The sequence below is a fragment of the Emys orbicularis genome, chromosome 1 (assembly GCF_028017835.1).
Source record: "Emys orbicularis isolate rEmyOrb1 chromosome 1, rEmyOrb1.hap1, whole genome shotgun sequence".
Taxonomy (NCBI): domain Eukaryota; kingdom Metazoa; phylum Chordata; order Testudines; family Emydidae; genus Emys; species Emys orbicularis.
The window spans coordinates 236,221,270-236,247,162 of NC_088683.1; the positions used below are offsets into that span (position 1 = coordinate 236,221,270).

At 42.4% G+C, this 25,893-nt stretch overlaps 1 protein-coding gene across 1 annotated transcript in view; it reads left to right on the plus strand.

Annotated features, from left to right (window-relative positions):
• Window positions 1-528: 528 nt before the first annotated feature.
• ANOS1 (anosmin 1) overlaps window positions 529-25,893 on the plus strand; it is a 178,537-nt gene continuing 153,172 nt past the window's right edge. The window contains exon 1 of the mRNA XM_065423031.1: window positions 529-735. Within this exon, the coding sequence (XP_065279103.1) occupies window positions 529-735 (207 nt within the window). The remainder of the gene's footprint in view (window positions 736-25,893) is intronic.

A 25,893-nucleotide genomic window follows, 5' to 3' on the forward strand; every position in this document is an offset into this window, starting at 1 on the left:
ATGTGCACTAGGGGTGTCTGTGTTTGGGCTGTCTATGTAGGAACAGCTGAGGGTCCGTGTAGGCAGGGCTGAGTGCTAGTCATGTAAAGGAGGGGGGGGGACAAGGTTACTGTGCAGGGTCTGTGTGCCAATGTGTTGCAGCAGCCCACGGTGTATACAGTATGTGTCCAGGGGACCTCGGAGAAGTTCACCAGCTCCCCCGCATTCTCTGTCCCCTGCCTGCGGTCAGGCAGCCCGGTTCTGCTGTCACTCCCATTTCTTGCAGCCAATGGCACAGCCTGCTGTCACCCTCACCCCACCCCCTCCTGGGAGTAAGGGGAGGGGTGTGTGCTGGGGAGGGGAGGTCGGAGGAGAGGAAGGGGGGTGAAGAGAGTTGAATGATTGAACTTTCTTGTTTAGTTTCTGCAGCGCTGAGGTTTCCCCCCCAGTCCAGTCCAGCACCAGATCGGGGCACGGGAGCTTATCCGGACGTCTCTTGCTCTCTGCGGCACCCCCTTCCTCTCCTCAGCACCCACCCACCGCACAGCGATGGTGCTAAAGGATCCCGCCGTGTCTCTGACCCTTTTCCTTTGGATTACGGCTTCCTGGGGCTGCCTGGCTGCAGCTGCCGGGGTTGCTGCTGCTCGCAAGCAGGACGAGTCTTTCTCCACTGTCAGTGTCTACAGAGCCAGATGCACCTCCAGGTGTCTGAGCCTGCAGATCACTCGCATATCTGCCTTCTTCAAGCATTTCCAGGTACGGTACCAGCGCAATAGGGAAAGAGCGACCCCGCACCCGCACCTTGCCCCTCGCCACGCGCTCTCCACGCGTGCAAGCCCTCGGCACGGTGACGCTGCTGGGCAGTGTTGCCCAGGTCTGGAGAGTGCACGTTCAGGGTGGGGTGCTGTGGGGGGCGGGATGGGGTGCTAGTGAGTGTATATGGGACGGCTTGGACTTCATCGCCTCTTTGCAAACTTCTCGGGCGGGAGTTTCCAAAAGGGGCTGCTTATGTCGCAGGATGTACATTTCCCCCCACCACGTCCCTGCGATCGCCCCAGAGGTTGGGCAGGTGGAAACCCTTAACGCCAACACAAGGAACACCCAGGGCGACCAGAACTAGAATGAGCGGTATTTCGGACCCGTCCTCACGCTGTGCAAACAAGACTTTGATCCTAGCACCGGGTCTTGACGGGGCAGATCGCTGTGCTTGCTGCGTGTTTAGCTAAATGCTCCCGTTGACTATTAATTGCATTTGTAAATGTCCTCGCCCTGCTGGAGCCAGGGTTGTTTGTGCAGGGGTTGCTGGCAGGGTTCTTTCACTGAAGCGGGCAGTTTGTGCCAGGGGAAGGTGACTTATGCAGGCAGGGCGGCTCTCTTCCCTCTCACAGGTGCCCAGTTTGCTTTGCACTTCTGTCTCTGATAGTTACTTTGACAACACAGGACTTGCAGCCCAGAGCCTCCGAGGGCTCCCGAATTCATGCCCGGGCAGCAGGCGATGTTCTGGCATGGTTCGCTGACCGCGCACGTCTCTGGTTTTTAGGAGATTTAAGAGCGGTGTGAAAACTAAATAGGACAAGGCACTGGTGCCTTGCGGGTGTGTATGTGTATGTGTGTGTGTGTGGGGGGGGGGGGGGGATTAAATGCTGAAGAAAGTCTGAGGGGCAGATGATCTGAGTTTTGGTTGCTCTGCTGTTAAGAAGCAAGTGTTTATTACGGTTCATTGTAACATTGTAGTTGGATTTCTATTATGTTCTACTTGAACATAAGAGGATGCTTTCTTAAGGGCGATGGCCAAGAGTTTGTAGCATCTGTTCCGATCTGCCAGAATAAAAGCGGATGAGGAGTTGGTGATTATATTAGAACTACAAACTATGCGACAGGCTATGCAGGACAAATGTCTACGTGGTGGTGAAGAAAATGATGATGATGATGATGGGGGAGGAATGGGACACGACATTGGGATATAGGTCGAGGTGCATGAGTTTGAGACCTGTCTGGAGTAAAATGAGCCACACCTAAATTGGTGGGTCAAAAAGCATATAGAACATCGCGGACGAGATCTTCTTAGGAAATCGTGTATCGAACTCGTTATGTACACACCTTCCCTCTAGACTACCTCTCCCGTTCCGACCTCCCCACCTGTTCCGTGGTGATGAAAAGACTGAACTGCATCGACCAGAAGGAAATGGTGATAACACTTTAAATTGCACATAACAACAGCCCTATCTCCCCTTAATAAACTGGCCTCCCACCTAAATGAACAGAGGGACTCATTAGCATTGTAGAGATATGTCCCAAAATACGGACGGGGAAAAAAGGTGAGAGGAAAGCGATTGTGTTTCTCTGCTCTCTGTGCTTTTAGAGTGCACTGAAACAAACAAAAACTGCTAGGGAAATAGTTGCATAAAGCCGCTTTGTTTATCCAGAGCAAAGAAGTTCACACGAAATGTTGGGCTTTTTAAAAACCGGATCACCGATAAATATTTTAAATTCAATTGGAAAATAAAACCCAAATGTTTTGATGTTCCGATTGCAACAGGAGCTTTCTAGTAGTACCTGTAGCTGAATGTAAGAATAAAAAGCCTGGGAATGCAAAATAGCCCCTCTTAATGGGGGTGGAGAGCTTGGGGTACTATAATGACTGTCCATATGAGAAAGAAAGGGCAAGGGGAAAGCATTTGAACCTGCATATTCGCTTGTGTGGCAAAGAGCACGTGCAGTCCCAAGGTTTTACCTGAAGGTGTCCTGGATTTTGAAACAGCAAAGTGCTTGCTATGAAAATGTCTTCGGCTCAGAAAATGTCTCGAAAGCAGGAAAAACATGAAAAACAGTTCTTTATCTTGGAGTGGGCTTAGTATTTTTATTGCACTGTCAGTCGGCTGTAACTTATTTGTTTTAGAGTTTCAGTGGCTAAGGCGCCCGTTTAAATCAAGCCAATTCCTAGTGAAAGGCTTTTTTTGTTTTTTCTTGGCATGATTTCTTTTCCGAAGTAAAACTGCTGACAGAATGCACATTGCCAAACAATACTGATTACATTTTAATTAGCAAGGGTGAAATAAGCTGCAAATTACTCAGTTAGGACTTAATAACGGGCTGCTTTTTTTTTTTTGTAATCAATTGCAAATCTTGGAGTTTTAACCCTAACCTGGTAAAGCACAATGAAATTAATCTAAATTACAGAGGATTAAGCTCCCTTTAGATATGAAACGACTGTAATGTTTAGAAGAAAATGATCTCGTTTATAAAAGTTAAGCTTCCCATTGTCTTTTAATGAAAGAAGGAAGGACTGTTTCATAAGGTGCATTCACTGTTTGATATGCACAATAGACCACAAGGTCATACAGACCTAGGCAACATTATTCAATGATGAGAACTACCCTCAACTTCCATCTCTAACGTAGCAGTTGCTGAAGTTCTTTCACTGCAGAGGATGTCACATTATCTCATTATCTGACTCAGCCTTTGAAGTGACCCAAACATTAACTCAGCCCAACAGCAAGAGTAAAGTTCTGTATTGTCTCACTAAAGATCACATGAAGAACAGGCAGTGCCAGTGCTTAATTTGTAATGAAAGGTGCTGGGCCTCAAGCAGTTGTTTTACTTTCATAACTGATGCAGCAAGCCAGAAGTGCCAGGGCTATGAACTGCTAAGCCAGAGGCCTGGGACAAATTAAGTACTGTGCAGTGCCTGTCTTGAGAAGACCTTCTGCTTTTCCTCATCCTCTCAATTGCAGTCACTCAGTAGTTGGGGGCCAGCCAGATAGCTCTGGAGCACAACGGTGGGTGGTGCTGCTGCTGGATGACACATGACTCACGGGGGCTGCCCTGCATTGTAGAGTGGAGGGTTCTAAAAACACACCATTTAGGGTGTGATAGCAGAAATATCAAGTCATATGAACAATGAAGAAATCAGTGAAGGGTAAGGATTATTTCTATAATTCCAGATTATTCTTTTCCCCATTGTCCTGCCCAGAGCTAGTCAATATTTTTCAAATTTTCAAAATTTTGACTATATTTTTCGTGAAGAAAAGGGAATTTTCACCATTTTCATCATTCTTTAAATCACCTCTAGTTTTGACCGGCAGTTGAAATGCTCTGTTTTCTTTAACTTCACTGCCTCACTTTCTCCATGGAAATGATAGTAACTACCTCTGAGGGGTGTCTGACGCCTGAGATACCCCTCTGATGCAGCCCCACACACCCATTGAAGGGTGCACCTTCACTAGGAAGGTGTGTTCTAACCATGTTTTAGCTAATGTGTGGTAAAACCCTTGGTAAGACAAGGCAATTTGTAGTTTTCATACACATTAGCAAGTTCTATCCTGTGGCCCCCATACTCACTGATGTATATGAGCACCTCACAATCTTCAGTGAGCAAACTAGGGAAATATGGTTTTGACAAAAGTACTATAAGGTGGGTGCAAAACTGGTTGAAAGGCTGTATTCAAAGAGTAGTTATCAATGGTTCTCCGTCAAACGGTGAGACTGTATTTAGTAGGATCCCACAGGGGTCAATCCTGGATCCGGTACTAGTCAATATTTTCATTAATGACTTGGATAATGAAATGGAGAGTATGCTTATAAAATTTGCAGATGACACCAAACTGGGAGGGGTTGCAAGCACTATGGAGGACAGGATTAGAATTCAAAACAACCTTGACAAATTGGAGAATTGTTCTGAAATCAACACGGTGAAATTCAATAAAAAGAAGTGCAAAGTATGTCAGTTAGGATGTGATAATGTTGTTGAAAAGGCTAATGTCATTCTGGGGTGTATTAACAGGATGCATTATGTAAGACGTGGGGTTTTTGTCTCAATCTACTCAGCACTGGTGGGGCCTCAGCTAGAGTACTATGTCCAGTTCTGGGCACCACATTTAAAGAAAGATGTGGGCAATTTGGAGAGAGTCCAGAGGAGAGCAACAAAATAGATAAAAGGTTTAGAAAACTTGACCTATGAGGAAAAGTTTAAAACTTGTTTAGTCTTGAGAAAAGAAGACTGAGGATGGACCTGATAATAATCTTCAAATATTACTCTGCGCCAAATTCTATGCCAAAAAATTAAAATTCTGCGCACATTTAAAAATTCTGCATTTTTTTGTCAAAATAATGCAATATAATCCGGCTCATTTCAATTATTTTGGTAATTTATTTAAACTACAATACAATGGATGGAGAATGGGAGTGGGGAGCATTGGAGGAAATCACCAAACCCCTTCTGTCTAATAGTAATATAGCTAGTATTGACCCTTTACTTCTAGTTATTAGTCAACAAATATATGCAGCCATATGCTCATTGTTACATCACAGGCAACTGAAGAGCAAGTGAGGGCTGGGGGCTCAAACTCACAATTTATACTGGCTACTGACCATCTCCAAAAAGTTCAGTCGCAATCAGTTCATGATGCACATTTTAATAGGAAATTTTTTCAGTCCAAAAATTTAGACCAGTTCTAATCACTAAAGCACCATAAGCATGTATAAAGCCATACTGACCTTTACAATAAGGCTCCTTTACACCACTCTAGCAATGTAAAGGAACTTTAAAATTTTTACATCTGTTTTATACTCCTGGGGCAATTCACTAAGAACAATGGGAACAATTCACTAAGCAGACAGGCTGCTACATTCTCCTCTGCCTGAGGGAACAAAGCCTGCCCCACGCCTACGTCTTCAGAAATACCCCAAAGCCCTTCCCCTCCACGCCGAGCATGCTGCAATAACAAACAAGAGGGACAGAGTGTCTCTCTCACACACAACTACCAATTCCTCCCCCCTGCCAGGCGGTGATTTACGTCTCTACCTGCTATTCTTGGTGCCCAAACTGACCAGTCTGCACTGCCAGGGAGTGGGCACATGACCGCTCTTGCAGCTTCCCTTTGCTTCCCCATCAGAAGTCATTTTTCTGTGGGTAAAGAAAGAAATCTGTAGGGGCCATGAATTCTGCGCACACGCAGTGATGCAGAATTCCCCCAGGAGTAATATATGTTAAGGGCTGTGATGAAGAGGATTGTGATCAATTGTTCTCCATGTGCACTAAAGGTAGGACAAGAAGTAATGTGATTAATCTGCAGCAAGGGAGATTTAGGTTAGGTATTAGGAAAAACTTCCTAACTATAAAGAAGGAAGAACAGGCTTCCAGGGGAGGTTGTGGAATCTCCATCATTGGAGATTTTTAAGAACAGGTTAGACAAATCCCTATCCGGGATGGTCTAGTTTTACTTGATCCTGCCTCTGCACGGACAGCTGAATTTGGTGACCTTTTGCAGTCCCGTCCATCCCTACATTTCTATGATTCTCTCTTGCCTTTGACGCTGGATTGACAAAGAGTCATTGGAGCAGGGGCCCTGGGCCTTGGGTCTCTCACCTGTCAGTAAGGTGCCCTTACCAGAGTCATTCTCATACTGTCCCTCCCTCTGTATCTCTGTCTCTCTCTCTGGCCTAATGACACATTAAGTATTTATCCGAAGTGGAACAGCTTCAACAGGAGAGATTGAGGGTATCCTACATCAGAATATCCTGTAGCCCAGTGATTAGAACACTCTGCAAGAGGTGGGAGATCCCACTTCAAATTCTTTCTCCCCATGAGTGGGGAATTGAACCTGATTCTCCCACATCCCTGGTGAGTGCTCTAACCACTGAGGTAAAAGTAATAAGGTGGGCAGCAGCAGCAGCACCATCTCCGTTGGCCATTTTGCTTGGAGTAAGGCCTATGCCTAACTCATTCGTACAAGAAACACCTTAGGCACCTAAACTGTCTGACTTGAGAAGAGGGGTTACTGGCTATGAATTGATAGTTGAGATAGGCACCTCCCTGCAGCCCAGACTTAGACACCTATCTCTCTCTCTGAGAGGGGTGGGGTTTAGAACACACCTCTTTTTGTCAGCATCTACCATTGGTGAGTTTACACATCTCCCTTGCCTAGTGGGCTGTCTTTTGTGGATTGCATTCATAGGTGCCTCTCTCTCCCCATTCATTGTATAGGGAGCCTAGGGCTCTAACTCAGGCTTTGTGAATCACATTGTTCCTGTGATTTTCTAGGTGTCTAAAATTTAGGTGTTGCAATGCTCAGCATTCCAATGCCTAAATCCTTTTGTGGATCCGAGCCTGTGATTATTATAAATAGCTTCTTGGGTGATACGATCTACCAGAGGTAAGGAGTTGGCTTGTTAAGGAGTTAGTTTTACACAAACCACTGTAGTTTTTCTCCAAATGTCTTGCTCTATTCTCTTCTACCAAAACTTGAAAGAATCCTGTTCTTCTAAGAGCTGAATCCTTAGATCCTTGTATTTAGGCAGTGTACTGAAAATTAAAGGCATGTAGCAGAGAAGACAGTTCCATACATGTATGTACTTCTTATATGCCCTCATGCTACTGCAAGCCACATAAATATGTTAGGCCAGGTTCCTGGCTTACTTGTTTCTGCAGTTTACCTTAAATATAATATCTGAGAAGATATGTATTTTCAAGGAGGAGGATGTTGTATAGTTCTAATGAGGAATAATCAAGCCACTTAGTCTAAACATTTGTTATATTCAGTAAACAATAATTATACTGTGGTGAGAGAATGTTCTCATCATTCTAAATGTACCATTCTCCTGTCAACAAATGAATTTAGGAGAGCTAGAGTTTTTGACAGACCAAATAAGGCACATTTTTTTTTTAAAAAAAGTCTCCAATTTTGCTGTGATGTTGCACTCCATATGCTTTATGTAAAAGGTCTCTTGTAAAGTATCATTACAAAGATTATGATCTACTGAGTGTGTTCATCCCATTTGTTTGCATGTATTGTTTCTATGTCTGGAGTTAGGAGAATAAGATATAAACTTGTATTACTGATGTAAACATGTCAAGTGGAAGCCATTAAGGGTGCTTCAGAATCAATCACCTGTAAATGGATCTGTTTACTTGCAAACCTTCCTGTACCTGCCAGCCAGCCTTGGAAGAATGGAGAATAGGGGTCTCACAGGACATGTGACCATGTCACCTGGTACTGGAATCCATCTTAAACCTGGTGCTTTTCCATTTAAAAGGAGGGGTGGGGACCCAGAGAGACAAAAGATTCCTGCCTGGTGCCAAAGCTATAAAAGGGGGTGGAAGAGAACAAAGGAGGTGGCTAGTCATGAGAAATCCCCGAGTTGGAACTAACAAGGACTGTGCCAGGGGAAAGGATTGGGCCCAGACTAGGAAGGAGTCTAGTCTGTGAAAGAAGCTTATTGGAACATCTCTGAGGGTGAGATTTACCTGTATTCAGTTTCTTAAATATATTAGCCTTAGACTTGCATGTTTTGTTTTATTTTGCTTCGTAACTCACTTTGTTCTGTCTGTTATTTCTTGAAACCACTTGAATCCTGCTTTTTTTACTTAATAAAATCACTTTTGTTTATTAGTAAACCCAGATTAAATGATTAATACCTCGGGGGTGGGGGGCAAACAGCTGTGCATATCTCTCTATCAGTGTTATAGAGGGCGGACAATTTATGAGTTTACCCTGTATATGCTTTATACAGACTAAAACGGATGTATTGGGGTTTGGATCCCATTGGGAACGTGTGTCTGTGTGCTGGAGATAGGTGATTTGCTGAGCAGTTTTTGGTTAAAGTCTGAAGCTTTAGGGGCACGGACCAGACCGTGTGTCTGTGTTGCAGTAGGCTTGCGTGTCTGGCTCAACAAGACAGAGTTCTGGAGTCCCATGCTGGCAGGGAAGATGGGCTCAGAGGTAGTTTCAGTACATCAGGTGACAGTCCCAAGGGGCTCTCTGTGACCGAACCCATCACATTTGCATCCTCAGTCACTTGTGGGTACAAATAATTATATGCGCAAGTGATATGATTTAGATATCTTGCTACCAGATTGCACCCCCAAATCAGGTAGCTAGTTATCTAAATGCCACCACCTCTGCCTGAAAATTATCACCACCCCAAAATTGATAGCTCTTGAAACATTTCAACTTTAATTGATTGCAGGTGCAAAAGTTGTAGGGCCAGGTTGAGGCCCCTGAGCAAATTTGGCCCACAGTGCTCTACTACAGAGGTAAGGGAGAGCAAATGTTAACTGCCAGTATAATGTAACAATTGTTACTGCACTTCTCAGGATATTTCCAGTTTCCACTCCATGCTTCATATGACACGGTGACCAAAACTTAGCACAGTATTGTGCATGAGAATACATTCATTTACATAGATCAGTGGTTCTCAAATTTATTTGATCGGGACTCCCTTCTTTGTGTCTGTAATAGTTTACACACACACACACACACACACACACACACACACACACACACACACACACACACACACACGTACATATACTGCCACCCAGCTCTGAAGGCAGAGTGGAGAGCAGCGACTGCTGCCTCGGCACCCAGCTCTGAAGGCCGAGTGCTGGCGGGGTGTCCAGCTCTGAAGGCAGCACTGCACCAGCATCCGCTCAGAAGTAAGGGTGGCAAGGTGAAAAGTGATATTTGTTATCACTTTTCACAGCAGACTTATCACCCCATTGCCACCCTTCGGCGCTGCTGCAGCTACCCCAGTGCTGACAGCCAGAGCCCCGCCACCTGCAGGTGAGGTATTGTGGGGAGAGAAGGAGAGCCTGAACCTGGGCTGCCTCCCAGTGAAGGACTGGGGGGAGGGGGGGCAGGGAAGGAGAGGCCTGGCAGCGGGGCTCCGGCTTTTTTGCCCCAGTGCGACGGGACTCCAGGTTTCCCCTTTATTCATGCCTCCTGGGTGTGCCTGGCCCTTCTGCATGAGCCCCAGCCACTCGGGGCTGACAACCAGAGCTCTTAAAAAAAAATCCACACAGCTTGCGCCTCCCTTGACACATTCCCATGCCTCCCTTGGGAGGCCCACCCCATAGTTTAAGATCCGCTGATATAGATAATAGCATTATGACATTTTTGTTCATTCTTTAACTGATTCTTAATATGGTCTTACATCTTGTATTCTTTTCTGACTAGTTTTTGACATCTAGATCTCTTACTTGAATGATTATAGTTAACTTCAAACTCAATGATCTCTCTGAAAAGCTCAAATTTTTGCTGTAAATATGCACTTGCACTTGTCTACATTTAATTTCATCTGTGCAGACTGCCTACTCATCTAGCTTTGTTAGGTCTTTCTCAACTTTCTCTTTAGACTACCAAATAAATGTGTGTCAACTGCCAGTGTAGCCATTTTAATATTTAAATCCTCTTCAAGTTCATTAATTATGTTAAATAATGCTGTTCCTAGCAGGTATCTTTGGGGCACCCCAGTGATAACTTTCTTCCATGTAGACAACCTTATCATTTATCCAGACTGTTTGTCTTCTGTTTCTTAACCAGTTTCTAATTCCAGATAGAATGTTACCTCTCACCCTATGACTACCTAGTTTCCGCCTTTCTAGAGGAACTTTCTCAAAGGCTTTTTGAAAATCCAAATCCTCTTTTCACTAGATTGTTTGTAACATATAGAATTCAGTGTTGCTTTGTCTATCTAGTCTTATATTTGGTATAATCCCCTTGTTGAGATCCATGATCATAGACTCAGGAGACATACAGATATGCTAATCCTTTTGAAGGACAGAATCTGAGTGGATCAACAGTTTAGATTGGAGGCTGATGGTAGCACATCAAAAGCACAAATCATTCAAAATGTTGGAAAATCAAATTATGGATCTGAGACAGTATTAAAGCTTTAAGGCAGAATCTTGCTCTGTGATATGGGTCACTCTGATTTCAATAGGAGGTTTGCCCACTTTCCACAAGGCTGAATTTGCTCCTTATAATCCTGCAATTTTGACTGATCAAATTTGGGACCTTTAAGTTTGGAGAGTGTCCCTTTAAATCTGAAGTACTTTTGTCTGATCATGTCTTAAGTGTAACTTAACTATAGAGAAAGATAAGGAAATAGTGGATTTATTGAGGAATAAAAGTTGGCAAGGTACTTCCATCCTGCTACATTTTGCTTGTGGCTGCCTAAACATTCTTAAAATAATACTTGTTACTGTCATGCCCTTCAAAAACAATTTTCATTTTATTTTAGATAGTCTGACCTAGAGACCTGATACAAAAATATATTTTCAATGGGAATATTGTTGATATTAGTAGAGCTTGCATCAGGCCCAGTATTGATGTTATTTTTAAATCTGGAAATGTAATTCAGAGAAAGAAATATTCAACTTTTTAAAAGTCAATGGATACATTTTTCTTGCAGTCTGTAGCATCATGCTAAAGGTTAAGGAGGGCTTAACCTATGAAGTGCTTATTTTAAATTTAACTTATGAAAACATCATTCACTATCTGCATATGGACTATTTCTGTGATTAACTCGTGTTCTGAAATGCATTAAAAATGTATTTGGTTTAGTAAGCTTCCTATGAGGAAAAAGTCAATGAGCATCTACAAAAGCTTAAAAAACCAGTCTGATTTTCCTGTACGTTGAACATTTGTAATTTTGCAGAGGGCAAATTTCCTAGGAGTGAATGTTAACTTTGTGGGCCTGTGAAAGGAGATTATTATTTACAAGCTGGTCCTTTTCTCTTGTGACATAAAAATCATGTTAATTTTTCGCTTCCACTGTTATCTGGAATTAGTAGAGATCCAATTCTATAAACAGAAAGGATAATCTTTTAGAATTCATATTTTTAAAGGCAAAATGATGACTAGTGGGTGTAGCCTAGGAGATAGGGTATAATGAAAGAGAGGAAACATTGTTTATATTTACTTAATTATTCAGTACTTAGCAATGAATAAGTTATGGGTTCTCTGAACAGGTGTAAATCTTGTGGCAAAACAGGACTCAGAATAGGAGGTAATACTGTGGAACTGCATTCTGCCATGTGATCATGAAATAGTAGAGTTCATGATTCTAAGGGTACGTCTACACTTACCGGAGGGTTCGGCGGCAGGCAATCGATGTTCTGGGATCGATTTATCGCGTCTGGTTTAGACGCGATAAATCGATCCCGGATCGATCCCGGAAGTGCTCGCCGTCGACGCCGGTACTCCAGCTCGGCGAGAGGAGTACGCGGCATCGACGGGGGAGCCTGCCTGCCGCGTCTGGACCCGCGGTAAGTTCGGACTAAGGTACTTCGAATTCAGCTACGTTATTAACGTAGCTGAATTTGCGTACCTTAGTCCGAAGTGGGGGGGTAGTGTGGACCAGGCCTAAGGAATGGTAGGAGGGAAAACAGCAAAATAAAGATAATGGATTACAAGAAGGCAGACTTTAACAAACTCAGGGAATTGGTAGGTAAGATCCTATGGAAAGCAAGTCTAAGGGGAAAAACAGTTCAAGAGAGTTGGCAGTTTTTCAAAGGGCACAAGAGCAAACTATCCCACTGAGTAGGAAAGACAGGAAGTATGCCAAGAGACCATCCTGGCTTAACCAGGAGATCTTCAATGATCTGAAACTCAAAAAAGAGTCTTACAAAAAGTAAAAACTAGGTCAAATTACAAAGAATGAATAGAGACAAATAACCCAAGTATGTAGGGACAAAATTAAAAAGGCCAAAGCACAAAAATGAGATGAAACTAGCTAGCGACATAAAGGTTAACAAGAAAACATTCTACAAATACATTAGAAGCAAGAGGAAGACCAAGGACATCGTAGGCCCATTATTCAATGGGGCGGGAGGGAACAATAGCAGAAAATGTGGAAATGGCAGAAGTGCTAAATGACTTTTTTATTTTTGTTTTGATCAAAAAGGTTAGTAGCAATTGGACATCTAACGTAGTGAATACCAGTGAAAATGAGGTAGAATCAGAGGCTAAAATAGGAAAAGAACAAGTTAAAAATTACTTAGACAAGTAAAATGTCTTCAAGTCATCAATACTTGATGACATATGTCCTAGAATACTCAAGGAGCTGACTGAGGAGACATCTGAGCCATTAGTGATTATCATAGAAAAGTCATGGAAGAGAGATTCCAGAGGACTAGAAAAGGGCAAATATAGTGCCAATCTATAAAAAGGGAAATAAGGACAACCCGGGGAGTTACAGACCAGTCAGCTTCACTTCAGTACCCGGAAAGGGAATGGAGCAAATAATTAATTAATTTGCAAATACCTAGAAGATAACAGGGTGATAAGTAACATTCAGCATGGATTTGTCATGAACAAATTGTGTTAAACCAACCTAATAGCTTTCTTTGACAGGGTAACAAACCTGATGGATACGGGGGTAAGTGGTAGATGTGGTATATCTTGACTTTAATAAGGCTTTTGATACTGTCTCGCATGACCTTCTCATAAACAAACTAGGGAAATGCAACCTAGATGGAGCTACTAGAAGGTGGGTGCATAACTAGAGGGAAATAGTTCCTAGAGAGTAGTTATTAGTGGTTCACAGTCAAGCTGGAAGGGCATATTGATTGGGGTCCTGCAGTGATCAGTTCTGGGTCCACTTCTGTTCAATATCTTCATCAATGATTTAGATAATGGCATAGAGAGTACACTTATAACTTTTGCAGAAGATATCAAGCTGGGAGGGGTTGCAAGTGTTTTGGAGGATAGTATTAAAATTCAAAATGATCTGGACAAACTGGAGAAATGGTCTGAAGTAAATAGGATGAAATTCAAGAAGGACAAATGAAAAGTACTCCGCTTAGGAAGAAACAATCAGTTGCACACATACAAAATGGGAAATGACTGCCTAGGAAGGAGTACTGTGGGAAGGGATCTGGGGTCAGAGTGGACTATAAGCTAAATATGAGTCAACAGTGTAACACTGTTGCAAAAAATGATGCAAACATCATTCTGGGACACATTAGCATGAATGTTATAAGGAAGGCACGAGAAGTAATTCTTCCACTTTACTCCGCAGTGATTAGGTCTCAACTGAAGTATTGTGTCCATTTCTGGGAGCCACATTTCAGGAAAGATGTGGATAAATACGAGAAAGTCCAAAGAAGAGCAACAAAATGATTAAAGGTCTAGAAAACATGACCTATGAGGGAAGATTGAAAAAATTGGGTTTGTTTGGTCTGGAGAAGAGAAGACTGAGAGGGGACATGATAACAGTTTTCAAGTACATAAAAGGATGTTGCAAGGTGGATGGAGAAACACTGTTCTTTTTAACCTGTGAGGATAGGACAAGAAGCAATCAGCTTAAATGGCAGCAAAGGCGGGTTAGGTTGGACATTAGGAAAAACCTCCTAATTGTCAGGGTGGTTAAGCCCTGGAATAAATTGCCTAGGGAGGTTGTGGAATCTCCATCACTGGAGATTTTTGAGAGCAGGTTAGACAAACACCTGCCAGGGATGGACTAGATAAAACTTAGTCCAGCCATGAGTGCAGGGGACTGGACTAGATGACCTCTCAAGATCCCTTCCAGTCCTACGAGTCTATGTTTTTATGTTTCCCACAGCTGGGCCTTATGGTCCTACAAAGTCCTCTGTAGTCAATGGAAAGATTACCACTGATTTCAGTTGGGTCAGATCAGACAGAAGCACTGATACTTGCTTTGTCAGCCAAGAAGAAGAGCACTGTGAACCTTCTGTCCCAAGTGCAATTCTATCCCTGTTCCAGTCTTTTAATGCCCCAGAGATAAGAGGACAAGGAAAGAGGTCTGGGAATTTGAATGTTACATTTCAGGCATCTGAGACTTGAAAGTATCACCCCTTTCTTCCCTGATTAAAAAAAACAAAAAAACCCACTGTATTTGTTGTGGTGATGATTAATACATTGGCCACTGCTTCCTCCCTTCCTCCCCCCAAATATTTCTAGATATGGGGCGAAATCCTGGCCCTATTAACTTCAGTGGAAAACTCCCCATTGACTTCAGTGGGCCCATGGAATGTTTGGATTGCAGTAGCAGTATAAAATGTGTTTGCAGTTTATGAAAGCATTGTAATATAGAAAATAGTCTTCCAGGAAAAGAGGTAGTTGTGGGGGCACCAGATATGGTAGTGCCTTAATATGCTAAAATCTATTGAGAGTACTACTAACCATATTGTTATATAGTACAAAAAGTTACAGGTGTGACATCCTCTGGCCCTTGTAATGTAGTGAAGTGATGTCACACCACCAACTTATGAAAGTCTACCTGAGAGCAAAGACCTCATCCTTTCACACACTTTCCACCTGTGCTTCTTTAGGCAGCTAATATTGCAATCCAGTTGCCAAGTTTTCAGGTGGATCCAATAATAGTATAGCATGGATGAAGGAACAGATATCGGAATTTCTGTGAATAGATTTCTGCTCCTCACATTCACAAGTGAAACAAAGATTGAACTTGGTAGCGAGAACAGGATGGCAATAGCCTCTTACCTCTAGCTAGTGCAACAACTGACTCCTCTCTCCTTGCTTATTTTTCTCTCACTATATAGATCTCTGTCTCTATTTCTTTTTTCCTGGATCCCTACCCCTCAGTTTTATTACAGAATAACCTCCAAAATAACATCTTTGCACTTTAAGGCTATGCTTTTACAAGTAATTACACTTCAGACACACTGCTGTGATTTGGCATTGCCACTGCCTTCCTGAGACAGAGCCCTGTAATTCACATTAATCTGTTATTATTTTTGTTATTATTTATTTGTATTACTGGAGCTCCTAAGATCAAGACCTCATTGTGCTAGAACCTAGACAGTCACTTATTGAAAAGTCCCTGCCCCAAGAGCTTGTAATTTAGATTACAACAGACCACATCACGGGGATGAAACAAGCAAGATAGGGATGGGAAGAAAGCTGGGGAGGGGGAGGGAGGATGAGGTAACAGTAAAAGGAGTCCCTAGCACAATGAGCTTCAGTCATGGCTTTTTTAGAATTTGAGAGCCGATAAACAGCTTGATTCACCCCTGCAATGGAGTTATACTGGTGTAAAACTGGAGTAACACAGTAGTGAATCACACCATCATCTGTTTTTCCCCATTTTTCTTAGTCACAAAGTGTATATATAATATGTTTACTTTTGATCCATACATAGCGGCTCTGTCAAGAGAACTGCACATAGGAACCTTGAACTGTCCCATTTTCTTTTCAATTTATTGATTTATTTCTATGCCACTATGAGCTAATAGAGCATGAACTAACCAACAGTCCTTTGATCACTGTAGATCTGCAGCTGGTGAAAGAAGCATGTGGGGTAGGTAAATTGACAGAAGCAGGTTGAAGCACTCTTTTGATGAAGAGATTGTATCCCTCTGTCTCTTTACACAGTGCTGAATATCAGCTACAGGACTCATTTTACAGAGTAATTAAGGAAAGGGGATGTTTTTGTTGCATCCTAGTGGCAGGTGGCAGCCTGCTGTTGGATCTTCATAATTGATATTTTTTTGAATTTTAAAACAGCAGGAAACACAACAGGCTATTTGCAAGTCAGCTGTGTAAACACATCTTCCATCCAGTAACCAATGAATTCTTGATGAGCAAGGAGCATATGAATGGTATTGGATGTTATGTACCTAGCATATTAGCTTATCATGTCATAAAGTTTCATTTAATCAAACACACACACAAATCTTTAGTACTGAAAAGCACTGGAAAAAATTTCTTACTGGTGATCAAACCCTGGACAGTTATTTATAATTAAAAAACAGTTTGACTGTTTACCATAATTTTGGAAATCTTGCCACTCTCTAATTTCTACTAGGCAAAAAGGCAGCAACCTGGTCCAGACCTGCCAGCTAAAACAATAAACTTTAGCCATTTTCTAAATCACAAAAGGAGGAAGTATTTATAGTTTGTGAAATTCATGCCGGCTGTCTTTGTTCAAGGGATGAAAACCATTACTTTCATATAAATTAACATGTACCTATGTAAAAAACCTAACAAACTGTACACTGCTGTGTACTGACAGCCAGTAGCTCTTCTACAGTTTCTGGTCTTTCAGTTTTTCTTCTGATTTTTATTTGTTCATTTTCAGTTTATAAAATGTCCCCATCTTTAAGATTCTGATGGTGGTATTTTCAGAAGAGTTCAATGTTGGCCAACTCTGTTGATCCTGCTTTGAGCAGGAGGTTGGACTAGATGACCTCCTGAGGTATCTTCCAACCCTAATCTTCTATGATTCTATGAACTCTGGTCCTTTTGAAGTCAATGGTAAAACTCCCATTGATTTTAATTGGAGGAAACTTAGACCAGTGGTCACCAACCCATCAATCGTGATCGACTGGTCGACATGGAACCTCTACCAGTCAATCACGATCTCTGGGCTGCTAAAAGTCTGGTGGCAGCAGTGGGGCTCAGGGAGGCTGCCTGCCTGCCGTGGCCCCACGCTGCTCCTGGAAGTGTCTGGCTGCTGGCATGTCTCTGCAGCCCCTGGGGGGAGGCGGCTCTGCGCACTGCCCCTGCCCCCAGCACTGTCCCCGCAGCTCCCATTGGCCGGGAACTGGGGGTGGCACTTGCAGGTGCAGGCAGCACATGGAGAGCCACTGCCTCCCCTACCCCCCAGGGGCCGCAGGGACGTGCCAGCAGCCAGACATTTCCAGGAGCAGCGTGGGGCCACGGCAGGCAGGCAGCCTGCCTGAGCCTCACTGTGCTGCTGTCCGGGAGCTGCCTGTGGTAAGTGCCTCCCGGACGGAGCCTCCATCTTGCACCCCCTTCCGCACCCCAACCCCCTTCCTCAGCCTGGAGCCCCCTCCTGCACCAAACTCCCTCACCCTCTCCTGCACCCCAACACTCTTCCCAGGCCCGGAGCCCCCTCCTGCACCCAAACTCCCTCCCAGAGCCCACACCCCTCACCCCCTCCTGCACCCCAATCCCCTGTCCCAGACAGCACCCCCTCCACCCAAACTCCTTCCCAGAGCCTATGCCCCTCACCCCTTCTTACACCCCAATCCCCTGCACCAGCCCAAAGCCCCCTCCTGCACCAAACTCCCTCACCCTCTCCTGCACCCCAACACTCTTCCCAGGCCCGGAGCCCCCTCCTGCACCCAAACTCCATCCCAAAGCCCACACCCCTCACCCCCTCCTGCACCCCAATCCCCTGTCCCAGACAGCACCCCCTCCACCCAAACTCCTTCCCAGAGCCTACGCCCCTCACCCCTTCTTACACCCCAATCCCCTGCACCAGCCCAAAGCCCCCTCCTGCATCCAAACTCCCTCCCAGAGTTTGCACCCCTCACTCCTGAACCCCAACTCCTGCCCCAGGCTCAGCCAATGCACACCCCACAGTTGAGAATGTTACACTGATTTGTGACAATCCCTGAAGGATTTTGGATCTATAAACCACAAATGACACTAATAAAAAGTAAAATTCATGAAATGTCCTGTGGATTCTATGAGGTTAGGTGCAGTGTGACCATATGACCCCTGCACCCAAACTCCCTCCCAGAGCTTGCACCCCTCACTCCTGCACCCCAACCCCCTACCCCAGGCTCAGCCTTGAGCCCCCTCCCACATTCAGAACCCCTCGGCCCAAGCCAAGAGCCTGCACCCCATCCTGCATCCGAACGCCCTGCCCCAGCCTGGTGAAAGTGAGTGAGGGTGGGGGAGAGCGAGCGACAGAGGGAGGGGTGAATGGCGTGAGTGGGGTGGGGCTTTGGGGAAGGGCTGGGACCTTGGGGAAGGGGTGGGGTAGATCCTGGGTTGATCTTAAATTCAAAAAGTGATCTTGTGCGTAAAAAGGTTGGAGACCACTGACTTAGACCAATGATGACTGCTTTTGAAAAATCCATGATGAGTGTTGTATTAATTTCAAGGGTCAAAAGACTTAAAGGTGTTATAAAACCAACATAAAACAGTGAGGGGTCTGGGTTTTTTTCTATGGAGCCCTTGAATTACTTGGTTTCTTGGAAAACACCAGAAAGCACCCATTCTAAAATTGAAAGTTTATTGGTCAAATACAAAAAGAGCAAGAAAGGAAACAAGCATGTATACTGAAACTGAAATTGAGTGATTATGTAAACCAAACTTAGTCAGACCCTATCAAACTCTCTCTCCTTTTGACATTAAAATATCAGTCTCTTATTTTGATTAATAACCTTTCTTTGATGAAATAGGTTAATTTTATTCTCAGTCCTGATATGTGAAGGGCATTCATATATCCTGTTTTTAACAAACAGACAGACACAAGGTGGAGGAGAGATAGCATAGAAAAGATGGGTGAAACATGGCTTTGTTGATGTTTTTGGAACACTGGGCTGCTGATTAATTATGACTGGATGCGTTTACTGGCAAGTCAACCAAGACATCTGATGCTTGGACTCTGGTTCACATTCTGGTCATGGATCTCATCTCATTGGATCCTATCTCCATAGACAAGGCAGGTTTGGATGAATAGAGTATAGCTGATTTCATGATTCAGTGAAAAGCCGAGAGAATGAGAGATTGCATCAGAGGAAAGAACCGATGGTGCCAGAAAGCAACCCAACAAGGGAAGGGAAAACCAGTACAGGATCTTATGTCACCTTTGTGGTATGGACAATTAGATATCCCCACTGATGGGCTAAGGACTGGATGTCATGATACTGTCATGACTTTCAGCACTTGCAGGTGAAAACAAAGTTCCTTAAACAAGAGAAAGGACAGGCGGCCTTCCTCTTGAGAAGAAAGTCCCTTAGCCAGGTCTGTTCCTTCTGACTTGAGATGGAGGAAGCTGAGATTAGTCAAGATGAGATGCAATGCTGGCAGGTTCAGGGATGAGCTGGGGGGGAAGATGATTCTTTTTTTTCCTCCAAAGTCTTTTTTTAGGAACCCCCAAAAGGAGTAAGAGCGGGTGGCATATTGTATCCTTATTATTTTGTCCACCAATTAGATACATTTCCATAAGGCCAAACTTGGCACAGGTAACTTTGCTTCCACATCTTCTTGCTTACTAAGTATGATCTCATTACAGTCCTTGAGAGTTATATGAGTAAGCCATTTTTTTATGTGGACTAATCTAGTTATGCTGTCTAGTTTTCTTGCACCTGTTCATAACATTCATTTATTGAGAACAACTTCACCTGTTTTCCATGAACATAAGAATATAAGAGCAGCCATACTGGGTCAGACCAAGGGTCCAACTAGCCCAGTATCCTGTCTTCCAACAGTGGACAATGCCAGGTGCCCCACAGGGAATGAACAGAACAGGTAATCATCAAGTGATCCATTCCCTGTCGCTCATTCCCAGCTTCTGTCAAACGGAGGCTAGGGACACCATTCCAGCCCATCCTGGCTAATAGCTATTGATGGACCTACTCTCCATGAACTTATCTAGTTCTTTTTTAAACCCTGTTATAGTCTTGTCCTTCACAACATCCTCTGGCAAAGAGTTCCACAGGTTGATTGTGCGTTGTATGAAGAAATACTACCTTTTGTTTGTTTTAAAACTGCTGCCGATGAATTTTATTTGGTGACCCCTAGTTCTTCTGTTATAAGAAGGAGTAAATATCACTTCCTTATTTACTTCCTCTACACCAGTCATGATTTTATAGACCGCAATCATATCCCCCCTTTGTTGTCCCTTTTCCAAGATGAACAGTCCCAGTTTTATTAATCTCTCCTCATATGGAAGCCATTCCATACCCCTAATAATTTTTGTTGCCCTTTTCTGAACCCTTTCCAATTCCAATATATCTTTTTTGAGATAGGGTGACCACATCTGCACGCAGTATTCAAGATGTGGGCATACCATGGATTTAGAGGCAATATTATCTTATTATCTATCCCTTTCTTAATGATTCCCAACATTCTGTTACCTTTTTCGACTGCGGCTTCACATTGAGTAGATGTTTTCAGAGAACTATCCACAATGACTCCAAGATCTCATTCTTGAGTGGTAAAAGTTAATTTAGACCCCATCATTTTATATGTATAGTTGGGATTATGTTTTCCAATTTGCATTACTTTGCATTTATCAACATTAAATTTCATCTGCCATTTTGTTGCCCAGTTACCCAGTTTTGAGAGAACCTTTTGTAGCTCTTCGCAGTCTGCCTGGGACTTAACTATCTTGAGTAGTTTTATATCAACTGCAAATTTTGCCACCTCACTGTTCCAGGTCATTTATGAATATGTTGAATAGGATTGGTCCCAGTACAGACCCCTGGGGGATACCACTATTTACCTCTCTCCTTTCTGAAAACTGACCATTTATACCTTTTGTTTCCTATCTTTTAATCAGTTATCAGTCCATGAGAGGACCTTCCCTCTTATCCCATGACAGCTTACGTTGCTTAAGAGCCTTTGGTGAGGGACCTTGTCAAAGGCTTTATGAAAATCTAAATACACTATATCCACTGGATCCCCCTTGTCCACATGCTTGTTTGTGGCCCTCAAAGAATTCTAATAGATTGGTGAGCCTTCTTCAACCTTCTATTCATATCTTCTTGACAACTTCATAATCACTTCATTTCTCTGCAATGGCCTTATCATCTTTGAGTTCTCCTTTAGCATCTCAATCGTCCAGTGGCCGCACTGGATGTTTAGGAGGCTTCCTACTTCTGATGTACATGGTTAATTCTCAGCAGGCAAAAAGTCACAGGCTATTGTGACATTTAATTAACTTTTGCATCATTTCACAGTTGAACTTAGAGTACACTTTGTAGGCCCAATTGTCACAACAGTGTCCATACAAATACAACAAGAAAGAATATATTAATTAATGACATGCAAAATGAATTCCTTCAATGCCATCTTAATGCATCATCCTCACATCATCCTCCACAGTTCAAGGCCAGAATAAACAGATGAACTATGAACCAATAGAATAAGCTATGTCATGAAGATAAAATCAAAGCTGTTTTTGTTGGGCCAACAGAGAGAGTGAATTCCATAGTCAAGGCAGGGCCATTCTCTGAAAATGACCTGCAACCTAGCACCTAGAGTTTGAATCAAGGGACAGAGTGTTAGAAGAAATTATTTCAGATGGTCTTATCTCCCACAGTGGTAGACTGGGGGAGTAGTTGCCTCTAAGATAGCCAGGAACTACCATTCAGGACTTTTAAATCAAGATCAACACTTCAAATTTAATCCAGAAGGGAAATAGGAACCAGTTTATGATTATTACTATAACATGTTCATCCAGATGCCTTCAGATTCAGAAACATCCCAAAATTGTAAACCTCATCAACAAATGTAAATCCTGCAATATGGGGGTGGATGTCAACCCTTCATGCCTTAAAGATGCTTGCCCATACCTATTGGCATACATCTTGTCAGGATGAAGCCTCAGCCAAATCATTTTCATCCAAACCTCTCTCAGTGCCAAACATGAAGAAAGCAAACAGACCACACTTTCCAGGTCCAGTGAAAATGATAGATAAATTTAAAAGTCATCAACATAGTGATAGTTCTGCAACCCAACACACCTCATTATCCGTCTTACCAGCCTCATACATGCAGGAAGATTGATAAAATGGGATAAAACGGGGAATAACACATGACTGGTGTTAGTCATATTGCTTAATACGATACTGGAAGGTGTTCAAATGCTACAGTGATGAGCATGGTATAAGAATCTGAATAGAATAGAATGGGATGAAGGTTCTTGGGCAGATAAGAAGTTGCCTAACAGCAATACCTGGGACCTTCCAAAGATGGAGCCATTGTAGCATTATATAATGCTACAGGATTGGATGATTTAAGGAAAAAGTACTGGTCTGTGGTATCAAGCACTGCTTAGCAAGAGCTACAATATGTTGGGAAAAGGGAATTTGAGTTTATTTGAATTTTCTACATTTGAGCATAAGTTATATATATATATTGTGTGTGTGTTAGGAAGTTTGGCTTGAGACCATAGAAAGAATATATAATACAGTTGCAGACTTGAGAGCTGGTTCAAAGAATTCCATATCCAATTCTGCATTTTTCAGAAGCCATTAAAATGCTATGGATCATGCAGAGGTCTAAACTGAAAGGTGGGTTTGAGATCTAAAACATTACAAAGTTTCCAACAATTGGAGCACAAATGAGCTTGTTTATATTTTACTTCCTTTACCTGATGCCAAAAACATTTGAAACATGACTTGTCAGTAAATGATTCCTCTGCATACCAGTTATACCACTGATGACAGGGGATGTGTCAATGTCAAATATTTCAGTCTTGTCCTGAAGGGATAGATATTTTCTTTTTATAGTACATCCTATCCTCACTTACCAGTTGTTAGACTGTCCTCTGAGCCACTGATACATGAAAGGCTTTCTGATTTCTAGAAAGTTTTATCAGAAAATGATAGAGAGAAATACTAACTTAATTCTTCCTCTGATTTCTGCCACTGAAAATCATTATTATAGAGGGATTTGGTAGCTCCCCGGTACTTCAGGCTTGCGTAATAGTTACCATTCTGTTCCGTTGTTTTAACATTTAACATTTAACACTTTCACATTTCAGGTTGATTTTTTTCCCCAGAATTGGTCTCTGGTTTTATTTCCAGGATAGATGATTTTTTTTCTTGTATGGTTTCAGCAAAATGTTTCAGCTGTATTGGCATGAGAAGAGAAGGAAAAGGAGAAAAGAAACACCTTTCTAATGATCAGAAAATGACGTGACCTTTTAAAAACAGCTAAGGCAATAAAATGCGGGGTAGGGAGAAAGAGTGTAACAACTGAAATTTGTCCTGGAAAAAGCCCTCAGTGAGGAAAAGTGTCTTTAAGTGTTCTGGTGAGAACTGGTTTGGAATTGACTAAGTCTTTGAGCCTTTGAAAATAGCACTTCACGCACAATACAGTTCTGGGTTTACTCTTAGAACTTTTCCAAATATTCAGAGTGAAGATGGGCTGTGCTGCAGGTTTACACTCAATTATTTGGTTCCTGAATTACCACAAATTGGTTAGGACTCATTTCCAAACATTTCTGGGAAACTGGTAGACCTGGTAGATGGGATGCTTCTCATCCTCATCCTGTGTACTGAATGAGGCAGGGTTCCTGTGGAAAAGAAAGCCTGTGATCATATAATTAAAGCAGGCATTGTAATACATATGCAAAAGAGAGCCATATTAAAGTTACATGGGCTACTTTAATATTGGCATTTCCCAACTTTTGAGAGCTTTTTTTTTTCAACTTTAATAATATTCTCTTAGCATAGTGTTTGTTTATGGAAGATTATATGTGTATGTATATAGTTCCCTTAATTCATTTCTATATTTAACACAATAGAACATCAGACTTTTTTCACAGCAACCTGAGAGACAAGTGAAGCACCCTGTAGTACTGAGTAATGTTCTGTATATGCTAGTTAAACAGAGTCCATGAAAGTCATTTATATGGCCACCATGTAGTACATTGTATTTAGCATGCTAATTGATGAAGTATAATGAAATAGACCAAAGGTGAAAACTTGCTGAGTTTTACAGAGGCTTGGAATTAAATTACAACACTAATAGCTAGGTTGTGCCAATAGGCTCAGTCCTGCAATCAGTAACATGGCCAACCCAAACATGTGATAATAGAACCTTTCTGCTATACAACACTATCATGTGCTCTTACATCCCATATATTTTATAGATAAACTATTTTAGAAATGTTTCAAAATATTCAGTCACCACTGTTTCTTGTATCCTTAGCTTTGCAAGGGCACGAGGTATTGGAACCTGAAACCTGTCATTGATCCAGGAATGATTACTGCCCAAGCTGAGCCTCAGGCCATTGTAATTTTCAGAGGAAAATGTCACAGTCTGGAGGAATGATGGAAAATTTCTCTTGCATGTTGATATATATAGGACAGCACATCCCTCGTCCCGCGCTGCTTCCCGCAGCCCCCATTGGCCTGGAGCAGTGAACCGCGGCCAGTGGGAGCCGCAATCCGCCAAACCTGCACACGCGGCAGGTAAACAAACTGGCCTGTCCCGCCAGGGGGCTTACCCTGGCGAGCCGCATGCCAAACGTTGCCGATCCCTGTGTTAGACGCTACTCAGCTGTTTGGAGTATTGGAAGTAGTTCTGGGAGAGATAGATTAGTGGGCAAAGCGCAGGCGAGTGTAGTACATGATAAATACATTTTATCCCAAGTATCGCCCTGGAACATTGCTGAACTTTTCAACGTATCTAGTTTGTAGCTCAGTCATACTTTAATGTGATTACTAATACAGTCCAAATATGTCAGCTATATTTTGTGAAATGTATGTAGCTGTTTTTTCCTCTGGTACAAAAAATATTTCCAGGAGGTTACATCCTGGTAGATTCTAGATGAACGTTACTTTGCTAGTTTATTTTTTCAGCTCCAATAAACTCTATTTTGAACCTTGAGGAAAAGCTAAAGTGGAAACTATGTATTCTGAGGAAATATAGTTTACAGAAAAGTGTACAGTGCAAATCTTGGTTGTCTTATTCATGCAAGTAGATCCATTGACTTCAATGGGACTATGCACCTGAATAAAGCAAGCAGGATTTGTCCCAATGCTTTTGAATATGAAATTCCATATTCTACCTTCAAGTTATCATTATTTGCTCTTGGTTCTTTGTCTCATACTCCTTATTGAACTTTATTTTAAATCTAAAATTTTCTTTCATAATGTGACTGAAATTGCTGCTTCATTGGTAGGGGGTGACTTCTAGAAAGTGTCTCGGAGTAGTTCGTAAAACCACAAGAAGGCAGTCATAACTCACAAGTGCTGCAGAAATCAAAAAGATTGTCTGTGCTCATTTGTTTGTACAGCTTTATCTAGTAGTTTTTGTGTCCATTTTTAGTAGACACTGTGGTAGAAGGAAGAAATGTAATCTTCATTAAAGGCCTAAATTAAACCATAACAATGTATGGTATATAATTTTAAGACTACTGATCTCCTGTTCATTCTTCTGTTAATGAGGTTTAGATTTTGACAGCTGTCTCTCTAGGAGATTATTAACTATGATGGCCAGTCAAGAAACACTGAAGTCTCTGGAGTTTTTGTAGCACTCGATCTTGACTTTATTTTTTCATTAAATCACTCAGAAAAGTATTCATCAATTTTATTTTGCTGGGTCATATCTTTTTGATGTGTTATGGGTTGTAGCTTTACAGATTTCACTATAAACTAGAATAAACACAGTCTGTTATGTAAATTAAGAATAATCTTTGAAATCATTCACAGGA